General features: G+C 37.3%; 1 protein-coding gene and 2 pseudogenes across 1 annotated transcript; 1 reads left to right on the top strand and 2 right to left on the bottom strand.

Annotated features, from left to right (window-relative positions):
* Positions 1-2411: 2411 nt before the first annotated feature.
* On the bottom strand, positions 2412-3616 carry LOC123862367 (microtubule-associated protein RP/EB family member 1-like; annotated as a pseudogene).
* Positions 3617-4212: 596 nt separating this feature from the next.
* On the top strand, positions 4213-5124 carry LOC123862366 (olfactory receptor 4K3-like). Its single transcript, XM_045901932.2, has one exon. It carries the CDS (start codon positions 4219-4221, stop codon positions 5122-5124), a length of 906 nt encoding a protein of 301 aa, XP_045757888.2. The 5' UTR covers positions 4213-4218.
* A 4705-nt stretch (positions 5125-9829) lies between these two features.
* LOC123862365 (olfactory receptor 4F6-like) lies at positions 9830-10800 on the bottom strand (annotated as a pseudogene).
* Positions 10801-14340: the final 3540 nt, after the last annotated feature.

Below are 14340 nucleotides of genomic sequence, written 5' to 3'. Positions count from 1 at the left end.
GTATTCTTATAAGGAATATGTATTCTTTTTTAATTTTATTTTATTATGTTAATCACCCTACATTACATCATTAGTTTTTGAGGTAGTGTTCCATGATTCATTGTTTGCATATAACACCCAGTGCTCCATTCAATACATTCCCTCTTTATTTATTTATTTTTTTTTTTAAAGATTTTATTTATTTATTCATGAGAGACAGAGAGAGAGAGAGGCAGAGGCAGAGGGAGAAGCAGGCTCCCAAGGAGCAGGGAGCCCGATGCGGGACTCGATCCCAGGACGCTGGGATCATGACCTGAGCCGAAGGCAGACGCTTAACCATCTGAGCCACCCATGCGCCCTACATTCCCTCTTTAATACCAATCACCAGGCCAACCCATCCTCCCACCTCCCTCCCCTCTAGAACCCTCAGTTTGTTTCTCAGAGTCCATAGTCTCTCATGGTTAGTCTTAAGAATACATATTTTTCTTGATTCATAGAAATCCTATTTCTTCTCAAAACTGAACTAAACTTTGCTCTAAACCAACATTCTTTCCAGAAGCTAACTCCAAATAGACTCTATTAACTGTGTTACTTTGGGCATTTACCTTTTAACTCAGCTTTTCAGCAGTAAAATGAGTATGATTGTTGCCATGGTTATGAAACAATGATTAAAAATATTTATCATAGCTCTGAGTTATATAGAAAAGGAAAAAAAAGTACTGTAGAGCTGGTTTCCAACTTTGATAGAGGACTACAAACACCAGTCATCAAGAATTAGTAGAGGGGGGCGCCTGGGTGGCTCAGTCGGTTAAGCGACTGCCTTCGGCTCAGGTCATGATCCTGGAGTCCTGGGATCGAGTTCCACATCAGGCTCCCTGCTTAGCAGGGGGTCTGCTTCTCCCTCTGACCCTCCTCCCTCTCACGCTCTCTGTCTCTCATTCTCTCTCTCGCAAATAAATAAATAAAATCTTTAAAAAAAAAAAAAAGAATTAGTAGTGGCTGCTGGAGATAACTGATCCATTGTGGCAAAGCCCTTCTGATCAACAAATTTTTAAAAGAAGGTGGCAGAAGCAGATGGCAAAAAAAAGAAGGAAAAAGGAAACTGGGAAGAGAGAAAAACAAAAAAGAAGAGAGAGAGAAATAATATGAATCTATTTTCTAGCCTGAGAGGATTGTTAGATTTTAAGGTAATTAATTTAAACAGCAAAAATGACAAGTTTAAAAGCAAACTTAAAGTTTCTCTAACTTCTTTGATAAGAAATCTAATTAATTTGTACTTGCCATTTACTCTGCTATTGCAAAAGAAAGTCTTCTGCCAAAGATTCCTGGAACATCTTTCAAAAATCATGACTTCTCAGGCTAAAGCAAATGAGACTGAATGGAAATGGCTTCCAGATGGATATGTGGGAAATGAAGGAATCTGCCTAACTCTGAAACTCTCATTTGTAATACAAAATATATATATATATATATATTTTCCTCAAGTAGCTTGATGCATAGTCTCTCTCCCAGAGTTAATTACAGACTTTGGATCATTTTAGTCCATGCAGAGATTTCCAGCTTTTAGTTTCTCAGAAGCCATCTTGTTTGGAATTGGAAACCTAACACCAGATTGTGTATCTGATGGTCCTATACCGTGTCTGACAGAATGGCTTCGAAACACATTTTAGAGTTTGATATTCAAAACTAAACTTCAGGATTCATTATGGCTGAGGTATACTTCAGGCTGTAAGTAATTTCTTACAGGTTATGTAAGCTTTGAATGTCATGAACAGAGAACAATTTCTTCCTCTCATTCAGGATTTATCCTTTCTTTATGCCTGGAACATTTATTCTTTAATGATTTTTAACTACCTTCTTTTTGATAGTTTATCTGCTCTTGTACTTAGTTAATTATGTTCATTAGTGAAAAAGTTTTGTCATTTTGTCAAAAATAGTATTAATATCTCTCTTTAAAAACTGATTCATCTATTTATTCATTAAAAAAATTAACCTTCAATTATGTTAAACATTGCTTCCGTTTTTCAGATTTGTAACTAGGAACTATTTTTCTAACATATAGCCCCTACACAATAAAATGTCATCTTAAAAATTGTTATTTTACCTCAGGTCTACAGTATTGAAGTGATCATAATTCTGTTTTAAAAAAAAAGATTTTATTTTAAAGTAATTTCTACACCCACTATGGCACTTGAACTTACAACCCCAAGATCAAGAATTGCATACTCTACTGACTGAGCCAGCCAGGCACCCCAAATTGACCATAATTCTTGATTCATAACATAGTTTCACTATTTTTGCAAGCCCATTTTGTGTTTGTTTGCTTGTTTAATGATAAAATTATGCTGATGAAAACATGATCTAAAGATCTAATACAAGATCTAAATAATTAATAACATACAACTGCTTATGTGCTCATCTTTTCTCTTTTAAGGCATTTATTTATTAAAACGTTCTCTGCCAAGATTTCACATTAGCTTAAAATTCAAATCAGTCTTTACATTTCTCTACTGAGGTCTCCACCTCAGTGTATCACATAAAAACACCTTCTCCAGTAATCAGTGTTACCAGCGTCCACACGATGAGCCCCATGGTCAGCCTCTTTGTTCCCTAGGTGACCCAACTAGATGTTAATACTGCTCTGCTACAGGGTAAAAGCTCCTAACTCAAACTCATTGGAAAAGGGGTGAAACTTCTATAAAGTGCACTTTAAGAAGAGGTACTGTTTGCTCATGAAAAGAAACCAGTGAATCCTCTAAGAATAATAAAAGTAGGTATTTTACAGTTAAGCACATGATTTGGAGTAAAGAATTCGGATGTTGCTCGGCTGGCCCAGGCCCTTAATACTCTTCTTGCTCCTCCTGTGGGCCCCCTTCATCAGGTATCACAAAGCCTTCATCTGTGGCATACAGAATGTCCACGATCCTCTGCAATACCGGGTTTTCCCCCTCGTTCTCCTGGCAAATCAATTCAATGTTCCTTAGCTTTCCAAAGTAGAAATCTCTCTTCCTCCAAGTCTTCGACGGTAAGTTTCAATACGTTGACCTGCTGCATCAATTCAGCGGCTTTATCATGCCCGTTGCCCACACCAGGATTCTTTCGCACCACACCCGGGCCAGCCTTGGTTGCAGTAGTTCTCTGTGTTGCAATGGGCCTCTGTGGAGCTGCGCTGCTAGAGCTGAGAGGTTTCTTCGGTTTGTTCAGAGCTGGAGCAAAAGGGAGGGAGCCACTGCAGATTCTTGACCTTGTCTGGCAGCTACGGGGTCCCAGTCTTTTCCATCATAGTTTGCATCAAAAAACTTCTTGAACCACTGAACAAATTCAAAATTGTCCTGAAACTTTCCTTTTACTAATTTGTCCACAGGAATTATTTTGTCAACACCCATTCTCTTAAAACCTGCTTGTAGTATTTTGAAGTTCTGGATGTATTCATGTTCTAGCTTAGCCTGGAATTTCACTTTCTTCAAGGCAATGGAGCCAGGGAACAGCATGTCCATAAACTGACAGTAGGCAGCCCCTGAGCACAACTGTTCGATCTTCGTCAGATTCAGCTGCAGAGACTCATTGATCCAGGCCAGCATGTCATGTCGACAGGTTATCACTGGTGACTGATGTTGAATATACGTTCACTGCCATTTTCGGCTCTCGGTGGGACCACGTCCACGGCCTGTGCCCAGCTTCGGTTCCGTCTTTGCCTCGTTCAAACCACCCTATGTGCTCATCTTTATGCTGACCTTTCACCTCTCTTTACTTGAGGTTATTTACATCTTACATCTTCTCTTTCTGTACATAGTGTTATCACTCATATGAGTTCCTGCAATGTATACTGTTATTTTTCTATTGCTTTTCATTTTATAAAAACTGTGCTGAGTGGATCCATTTTGGACTTCTTTTTCTTTCATTATTATGTCTAAGATACATCTGTATCATTTTATAATTGTAATTTGTTATGGTTCTGAATAATATTCCATTCTCTTGTTTATGGGGATTATTATATTTCTCTTTATATACATATATAAGAGTTTATCTTGGGTATGAAAATGGGAGTGAAAATGATAAACCACAGAATTCATGAATATTGAGCTTTGCAAGATAAGGCCAACATTTTTCTAGATTGATTATATTAGTATACACTTCCATCAGCAATGTATAAGAAATCTTCTTGATTCACATACTCTTTATTCAGAAAATCTAATTTCCTGTCTTTTCTTCAGATAAATTTAGAACAAACTGGACTAAATGGAAGAAGTAAACCAGTCTGTGGTGTCTGAATTTATTATTTTGGGGCTTTGTAGTTCATGGGAGCTCCAGGTCTTCCTACTAGCGATATTTTCTTCACTTTATTTGATCACCATTTTAGGCAACATCTTCATTGTGCTCCTAATTATTGCTGACCTTCATCTCCACTCCCCCATGTACTTCCTGTTAGCCAATCTTTCATTCATTGACTTCTGCCTTTCCTCAGTCACTACCCCTAAAATGATCACAGACTTTCTCAAGGAAAACAAGACTATCTCCTTTGAAGGCTGCATGTGTCAGATTTTCTTTGGACATTTCTTTGGAGGGGGTGAGATGGTGCTGCTTGTTTCAATGGCCTATGACCATTATGTGGCTATCTGCAAGCCACTTCATTACTCCAGCATCATGAACAGGCAAATGTGCATTGGGTTAGTGATGACATCATGGATCATTGGGCTTGTGCATTCAGTAAGCCAACTAGCTATGATTATAAAGCTGCCCTTCTGTGGACCAAAGGAATTGGATAGCTTTTTCTGTGATATTCCATTGGTGATCAAGCTAGCCTGCACAGACACCTCTATTCTAGAAATGTGGATAAATGCTGACAGTGGGGTACTGGCAACCACCTGCTTCATTCTGTTGCTAGTCTCTTACTCTTATATTCTGTTTACCATCTGCCTTCACTCTAAGGATGGGGCATCCAAAGCTCTCTCCACCTGCACTGCCCACATCACAGTGGTAGTGTTATTCTTTGGGCCTTACATCTTTATCTACCTGTGGCCACTCAGCATCACCTGGGTGGACAAGTTTCTTGCTGTATTTTATGCAGTCATCACACCTCTCCTAAATCCAGCCATTTATACTCTAAGGAACAAAGAAATTAAAAATGCCATTAAGAGATTATGATGTTAGCATATGGATTTCTGTATTTCAGGGTCTCACGGTATTAGAATGTTCACTTAGGATCTCTAAATTAGCCATGCCTATCCTGTTGCTTGGGACTGGGAAGCATTCTCCAACTCACATATGGAAACCATGTGTATCTCCAGATACAAGTTTTATGCCAATTCTATCCTATTCCACAATCATTTGCTGATCACAATGCAAAAACTCCAATGTCTGCAAAATTTGACAAGTCTCTATGACTATGATTTTGGTTGTGCTCAAGAATGACTTAAAATTAATAACAAGTTAATGTTACTTACTAGTATTGGTGCTGCTACTTCAATACCTTATCTTAATATTTTCTATTTATGCTAAGCATTTCTTTGAGCAAAACATTTCACATAGATCTCTAAATTTTGGTCACTAGGTCAGTGCATTGAATATTGCTCTTTTATTTATAAATGGATAAATCAGTCTCTCAGTTGATATTTTAGCTACCTTATCTGGAGAGACAGCAGTAAAGGTAATACTTAAGTATTCCTTACCATACTCAGAAAAGAAATGAATCATAATTATAATCTGATGAAAGTGTTGTTCCCTCAACCTCATATTTTAGCCATTTGTGAAACAGTGCAATTATCTTCAGAAGATGTGCTAAATTAAATACAAAGATGGATATACTAACAACCTTTGGGGATTTTGCTTCTTCTCTTTTTATTTGTAAATGGGTTAGAAAGTTCATTATCTGTATCAGATAAAAACAGGGAAAAGTGCTATGAAAGTGAGGACCAAAAGTCTGATTTTAGAATAAATTATCCATTTAATTCACTTCAGTGTTCAGATGGCCTGTAAGCAACCGGATTATATACAAAGTTTGTGAATTGTTTATTACTACATATAACATAACTGAAGAGGGATGGAAGCAGAAGAATGTTCACCTTTAGCCCAGAAGGCTGATCTGTAGCCTACATAGCTCCAGTAAGGATCAAATACGTGCTGGTTACTACATTCTTAAAGGGTCTCATGACTGTCTGTACATCTCACCGATGGTTAATATTGAGCTGAATGATAAGCACCATAGAAATCTTGCAGAAGTAGTTTATGAGTAGAAATTCAAAGAAAACATTTGTGAGGTAACACTCCTTGCATGTCCCCTCTCCCTTGAATACCAAGCATATAACCACCAGCTTCATACAGCAAAAGTGCAGCCCTTTCTGCCCATGGGTCCTGTCTCCATGCTTTAATAAAAGCACCTTTTGGCACCAAAAACGTCTTAAGAATTCTTTCTTGACCATGCCCTCGAAGACCCACATCAATAACTAAATTGAGAAGTGTAACAAGGTAACAAGGAGTGTTACCTCACAAATGTTTTCTTTGAATTTCTACTCATAAACTACTTCTGCAAGATTTCTATGGTGCTTATAATTTAAAATGTACTCCTTCATCCAGTTTCCTTATCTAAGTAGAAACTCATAAATTTCCATAGAATTTTGACTATAGGACCAAAGCCACAGGAAAGGTCTGAAAATATATGAAAGTCATGTGGCTGGAGAAAAGTATTTTCTTGGGACTTGAAGGTCATCGCTTTGCACTGAAAAGTCATTCCTCAGGAGATTTCTTCCCTACAGCCTTTAGAATCCTGCACAGGATCTGGGCTCCCAGCTGGAAAACTTACCAGCAGGGCATCCTTGCAGGCATTCTGCATGCAATACTGCTGAAGCTCTGGAGCTGCCTAGGAGCCTGGGAGACCATGATCCTCCCCACACTGGCCTCTAACAGTTGCTGTTTCACCCAGCGCTGCAGGTGATCACGCTGGCCCCCAAAACAAGCGGTGGCAATGGGCTCCCAGGGCCAAGGAGCCAGTATCCAATTTCATATTGTTTTTTAAAGGTAACATGGTCTGGGGCGCCTGGGTGGCTCAGTCAGTTAAGCGTCTGCCTCCGGCTCAGGTCATGATCCCAGGGTTCTGGGATCTAGCACCACATTGGACTCCATGCTCAGCAGGGAGCCTGTGTCTCCCCTGCCTGCCCTCACCCTGCTTGTGCTTGCACTTGTGCTCTCCCTCTCTGTCTGTGTCAAATAAATAAATTAAAAAAAAAATCTTTAAAAAAATAAAAAAGATAACATGCTCTTTTGTACTTTGTAACATTCCAAAATAGAGAGTCTGAAACACAAACCTTTATATAAAATAATTATTATTTCTGTGTGTGTATACACATGTATATTCTGAGGGTTTTTGTGTTTTATATCTCTGTACATCAGTTTGGATACTATCTATTGACTTGTCTTTGAATCCACTAATTCATCTTCTGTGTTCACTCTGTTTTTAAGCCCACTTAAATTTATAACTCTATGTGGCTTTTTCAGTTCATTTGGTTATTTCTTACATATTCCATTTCTCTATTAAAATTTTTTATGTTTTCTCCATTTTTTCAACTGTTTAAGCTCTTTTTAAAAATATGTGATTTTATATTCCACTAATTTCAACAATTGAGCCCTCTGTGTTCTTCTTCTATTTTCCCCTTAATTATGAGGCATATATCCCTGGCTTCTTTGCATGTTCTTATTTTATGTGTTTTAGGCATTGTGTATAAAAAAATCATATAGATTTGACTTAATATATTCCTCCAGAAACTATTTACAGTTTCTTCTATGAGGCATAAAAGGTTAAAGTGTAATCACCTCAATCCAATCAAGTACTGAACTTATTTGAATCAGATTGTAGTTTTTATAAGACTCAGTATACTTCTGGTTTATACCTGCTCCTTGGATATATCCCTTCCAAGTTTTAATTATGATTCTAATGGATCTCATGCTCCTCAGTCTGAAAGATTTTAGGTGATTCAGTTTTGCCCTTCAGAATTTTTTTTTTTTAAGTTTTTTTCTTTTCAAGTAATCTCTACACCCAAATGTGGGGCTCAAACTCACAATCCTGAGATCAAGAGTTGTTGCAGGCTCTGCAACTGAGCCAGCCAGGTGCCCTGCCCTGCAGAATTTTTGAGCTTATAACTTTAGTCTTATCCTTTTTCCTGCTAGCTTCAAAAGTACGGCAGATTCCTCACTCAGAAATCTGGCTTTATGTTTGTCCTTTTCAGTTTAATGTGCCCAATAAGAATCCATTACAAACATAAATATTAAGCAACAAAGTACTATGAACAGGAAAAACGTGAAGTATTACTGATTGTATAACCGGAAAGAATTGCAAATATTCAGGATATAGAGTCCTTTCAAAATGTAGCAGTGAATTTGGTTTGGTCTTATTAACAAACCAAAATATAAATTAAATTAGTTTCACAATTTCTACAGATTACACACATGTTGGGGTTAATGTAGAGCATGAAATCAGCCATAATACCTGGCTTGCTAAAATGTAACACGGAGGCCGCTGGGGGCGAGGGAGGGTTTCGGAGAGGGCCTAGGCCTTTGGAATGCCAAGGCCTGCGTGACCACTCTGCCATAGGAATGTCGCCAGGAGTTACCTTCCTTGAAGCTCTCTTAGCCCAAACAGCCGCCCTGTGATCTAAGAGATGTGTGCATTGTCCCTTAGGCTATGTTTAGAGGAACACGCATATCAGCATATTGCATCTTTCCCATAAATCCTCCCAGTTTCAGTAAGACCCCTTGTCACACATCACATGCTTGAGAAACAGCGATAAGGATTTGTGATTCTCATGAAGGACCAATAAAAGCAGGAGCACAGAAGAGCACACAGTCTTGTCTCTGAGCGTTGACCCCCTTGACTTCTCCTCTCTTTCACGGCAAAGTTTGGAGTCATCTTTCATTCGTTGGTACAGGGATTGCTGGCCATCCCTGGCACACACACACACATATACTTGAGACCCACAGCTTGAGCAAGAAAAGAGTTATATGAGACCAGTTACCAGAGAAAAATTGTCAACAAACAATTTGGACAGAGTAATCGTTCAAATAATAATATCAGCCATGAAATGATCAGATTAATATCTATTTGACAGTTAAAGAATACCTGCTGATTGAGTCATAGACATTAAGTCAGAAGTTCAAAAATTGTGAAATAAGATATATATAAATATGTATAATATAAATATTATATATTTATAATAAAGATTATATATATGTATATATATATTTCCTTGCCCTAGGCCAACTGGAGATGGCTTGAGTCCATGGAATGGAGGCAAGCAAGGTTGAGAGTAATAGTCACATACCAAATACATGAAACATGCTATCTCTGAGGCTCTCCCTCTTGTTTTCCCACCTACATATCTCAACCTTTCCTTATTACTTCTGTCTACCTCACATCTCCCTCTTTGATCCTTTTTCCTCCAGGTTTTAAATTCTTTCTCATATATTTTTTGTCTTTCAGAAAAAATAAAATTGAATTATTCATATCCCAGGCTTAAATTGAAGGAAAGCTGTATATTTCATAGCTCCCTCAAAAGTTTGAGTATATTAGCTCTAAAGTGATCAGTTTGAATTCAGACGATCTAATTAATGTCTGAGGTCATACTTTTAGCAGATTCTAAGTCTATAATCTGTGCTTTTTCATCAACTTCCCATAAACTTTTCTTGGGACTTTAATTCAGTTGCCAAACAACTTGTTAAATAGAGTTAACCTGATAGTTCCATGTACCCTCATAATTAGTGATCTAGTCTGAATATTATAAAATGGTGGCTTTAGAAAAAAAAGCTCCAAATTTTGTATAATTATTTAAGCATTTGTACTACTTGAAGTTGTTTGAAAATGTGAAGAGTATCTTGTGCTCCTGCGAGTTATTTAGGAGATCATTCTCAAACTCAGGAGTTGACTATGCAGTCTCTTCATTGCCATCTTCATATCCTTGTTCCTCAATGTGTAGATGATAGGATTCAGAATGGGTGTAATCATAAAGTCCAAAATGGCAAGAAATTTATCCACTGACACGATGGGAAATGGCCACACCTAAACAAAAATGCATGGTCCAAAGAACAAAATCACCACAGTAATGTGAGCTGACAGAGTAGAAAAGGCCTTAGACAAACCACCATGTATGGAACGTTTCCATACAGTGACCAGGATGAAGATATAGGAGATAAGCAATGAGAAGAAGGTGCCCATGGAAATGAACCTGCTGATGGCAATAACCACGAATTCCATTCTGTAGGTCTCTGTGCAGGCAAGTCTGATAAACCAAGGAAGGTCACAGTAAAAGCTATCTATTTCATTAGGGCCACAAAAAGGCAAGTGGCCAACAAAAGCTAACTGGGCCACTGAATGAATGAAGCCAATACCCCAAGCACCAGAGAGAAGCAAAATGCACATCTGCGGGCTCATGATAGTCAGATAGTGGAGGGGCTTACATATGGCCACATATCTGTCTAAGGCCATGGCGACGAGCAGCACCATCTTAGATCCACCCAGGACATGAAGGGCAAATATCTGGATGACACATCCCTGAAAGGATATGGTTTTGTGCCCAGAGTACAGGTCATGAATCATCTTAGAACAGTTAAGGTAGAAAAACAAAAATCAATAAATGAGAGATTAGCTAAAAGGAAGTACATGGGGGACCATAAGTAAGGGTCAAAGGTCACTACAAACACGACAAGGAAGTTTCCCAGAACAATTGTTACATAAAACACTGTAGAGAAGGCAAGGAGAAAATGCTGCACTGGTCTAGAGGCAGAAAGTCCCAGCAACACAAATTCAGACACTGAAGAGTAATTTGATTTATTCATTGACTTTGTGTTACCTAAAAGGGACAAATAAAAATAATTATAAAGGGATGCACCAGAGTTATTGAAAGAAACAGATGTCATTGAGTTTCAAATTCTGACATTAAAGAAAAAAACTTCACTCTTGTCACAAAAGTCCTTTGAAAAAGTCATAGAAAGTTTATTCATTTAACAAATGTTCATTGAGCAGCTACCATGAAGACCTATGTACCTGGCACTGTGCCATATTCTGGGGTATAATATTGTACAGAGCAAAATGGAGTCCCTCATGTCAAGCAGGAGCCTGTGTCAAGCAATGACACAAGCAGTTCAGGTACTGCAGCTAGGAGATATCGCCAGGACCAATGTAAGCTGACACCCCAGAACTGATAATGAGCAGAACCAGAGGCGGTCTGCAGAGACCCCAAACGGATTAAATCCCTTTAAAAAGGGAAGGATTTGGGCAGTAAACTGTCAGACTCTTCATATCTGACCCCTCTATGTCTGACCACTTAGAAAAGGCAACTGCTGTGTAAGTCTCTGCCCGATTGATCTCTGAACAAAACCGAGATCCTTCACTGCTTGAACTTAAGAAGCAGTAAGTGGCCAGAACTGATCCAGACCAGACAGAGGTCTTATCTCAACTGTGAGCCCCCAGACTGACTTTGCATTGGGTTTGTTAACTTCCTACACCCTCTGTTATCTTGTTTGTTGTGTGGTTTGTCTTGTGTCCTGCTCTGTGTGCTGTGTAAGAGGCCAAGTTTAATCACATGGTGAATTGTCATTGAGTTTGGAATCCTGAACCTGCTTTATAATTGTGATTTAATTTTGCTTTATGATTGACTAAAGCTGACATTGTAGAAAGACACAACTTATGTGTGTGCCTTCATAGCGTGTTCATGACAAATATATACCCTGTCTTTATGTAGTTTGTAGTCTAGTTGTGAAGCTAGGCATTAAATAACTAATGACATAACTAGATGATTATAATGGTAATTAGTTATTTGAAGAAAAGAACAAAGGGCTATGAGAATTACAAGAGCTCACAGCAGTGCCATCTGCTGTGATCTGGAAGAAGACATTTGTGCTAAGATCTAACTGGTGAATAGGAGTTAAATAAGTGAGGAAGAATAGGAAGAGTGATCTACCCAGAGGAAAGACATGGGAAATACTGTGAAGCATGAAGAAACAGAATAATTTGGAATAAATAAAAGAAGATCAGCAAGGGTCTGATCAAGGTAGAGTCCTCTACCCTGTATAAAGAATTTGGTCAATATCTTAGAAGTGATAGGAAAGCCACTGAAGTAGAACAGTGAAATAATATTAGTACCTTGAAGAGTTGACACTAGCTGCAGAGTAAAGAATGTAACACAGTAACTGAGAGGGAAGAGAGAGATCTATCAGGAGTCTATCAAAAGATCATATCAAATCAACACAGAAAAGATAAGTTTATCAATAAATGGTGTTGACACAACTTACCAAACTTGGTAGAAGTAAATGAAATTCCTTACCCTACAACAGTATATAAAATGCATTTTAATGAATATTTAAGTAATAAAAGAAATAGAAAAATTGAAGAAATATAGGCTTATTTTTAGATAATCCTTTGTGTGAGAAAAATCTTTCTAAGCATATTTCCTCATGTGTAAATCATGCAGAAAAAATGGACACCTTCAGATTCAAAAAATTAATCTTCTATATAATATTTTTAGAAAAAAACAGATGTGGGAAAATAGTTGTTAAATATAATGATAAACTAAATTTTAAATGAACAAACACATAAAAACTTGGACAGAATACGAAATCTAGTCAACAGATGAAGTATAGTCAAACCCACTAGGAATCAAAGAAATGTAAATAAAACAATATGGATTTGCTATGTAAGAATAAATGAATATCATCAGTGATGCTATGAGGAAACAGTCCCTATTATTCACAGTACAAATTCATATAACTTCTCTAGAACACAATTTCAAAATACATATCAAATATCTTTAAATAGCCTTAGGACTAAAACTTGCATTACAAGAAATTTTTCTTAAAGCAAAAACAACAGATAAGCCAAAATATTTAGCTATTGGGCAAATGTTATACAATTATTTATAAAAAGGAAAAAAAATGGAAATAACCTAAATTCAAATAACAAGGAATTATCTGTAGTATATCTAAGTAGGAAAGGTTTTCAGCCTTATATGTACAAAATTATGAAAATTTTAATAATAAATATTTAAAAAGAGCAGTTTACAAAAGAAATGTATAGAAAACATTTTTTTTTTAATTAGGCCTGGAAAAACAGAAATAATAAAAGCAATAGATTGTTGCTCTCTGGGTGTGTGTGTGTGTGTGTGTGTGTATATATATATATATATTAGTTTGAACCATATGAAATTGGTATTTTCATAGATAAAAAAATAGTCAAATATCAATTTCACAGGAAGCCAACTAATATATTAATTTTTCCCTTATATGATTTTCTAAACTACTCTTCCTTTTCACAACCAAACATTATTGATGCTTATTCCACCTGTGAATGGAACACCATGGGTCCCCCACTTGCACTGTTACCACCAAGCTTTCCTCCAGGCCCCACATCACTGACAACCATTCTTCTTCATCTCATGACTTCTTCCTGCCACTTCAATCCCCCTGGGCTTCAGCCTGGGCACAACCCTGCACTGCATATGTAAGCGGGATCACCAGGGACACTGTATAGCCAAGAGTAGACTTGAGGGCAGCTAGGTCAAGCAGAAACAAGCATGCTGAGGGTTATGGCATGAGCTGGGTATTGTAGCCAAGAGGAAACACTATGGGGGTGATGCTAGGAGGCACCGCCCCAAGGGCCCTTAATGGAGAATAAGGCCAATAACTGGGGAAAATAGATAGGAATTGAACAGAGAAATAGGACAATCACAGAAGTGAATGGCAATGGACGTACTTACAAGGAGCTTCTAGGTGTTTTTATATTTTGGCCATGTAATGTGTGGGCCTTACAAGACACATATTTGAAATGTAGAATGTACAATCCATATAATCACAATTATAGAAGGTGAAGAGAGAATTTAGATTCAGAGATAATGCACTAAAAGGAAATTACCAATCATTTTCTCTGAGTAATGAAAATAAATGGGTGATTTTTGTTCGTTCTTCTCCTTTTCCTTATTTTTTAAAATTCAGGATTTCTTGACTTAATATCAGCTGACACAGTTCAATGGGAGAAAAGAGGCAATATTGTCATAAAGGATATAGATGATTTATGCTAAAATATGTTAGTGTACTAACTCCAAAATGTGAGTTCCAATTTAAAAAATAGAAAAATATACAAAAAAGTAACTGACAATTGAAAATTAAACTTATCTAAAGATAGTCAACCTCACCAATAAGTAAGAAAATGCAATTTTTTAAAAAAAAGTCTTGTTTTATCATTCTTTCCTAACATATTGGCAAAAAACAAACCCACAAATAAAACAAAAACCTGGAAAAATAAAAAGATAAAGATTAATCCCAGCGTGTTCAAAGGAGTCCTTATTATGGAAATTTTTATGCATGATTGGTGAGAGTGGAAAT

Source organism: Mirounga angustirostris, unplaced genomic scaffold (genome assembly GCF_029215605.1).
Source record: "Mirounga angustirostris isolate CCGP_5_RB_7025 unplaced genomic scaffold, mMirAng1.0.hap1 SCAF_9, whole genome shotgun sequence".
NCBI classification, from domain to species: Eukaryota; Metazoa; Chordata; class Mammalia; order Carnivora; family Phocidae; genus Mirounga; species Mirounga angustirostris.
Note: the sequence above shows the minus strand (reverse complement) of the source record. Positions and strands in the feature narration are given on the sequence as shown.

Coding starts and splice junctions, on each gene's coding strand:
- LOC123862366 (XM_045901932.2), top strand. CDS start 4,219: ATGGAAGAAGTAAACCAGTCTGTGGTGTCTGAATTTATTATTTTGGGG.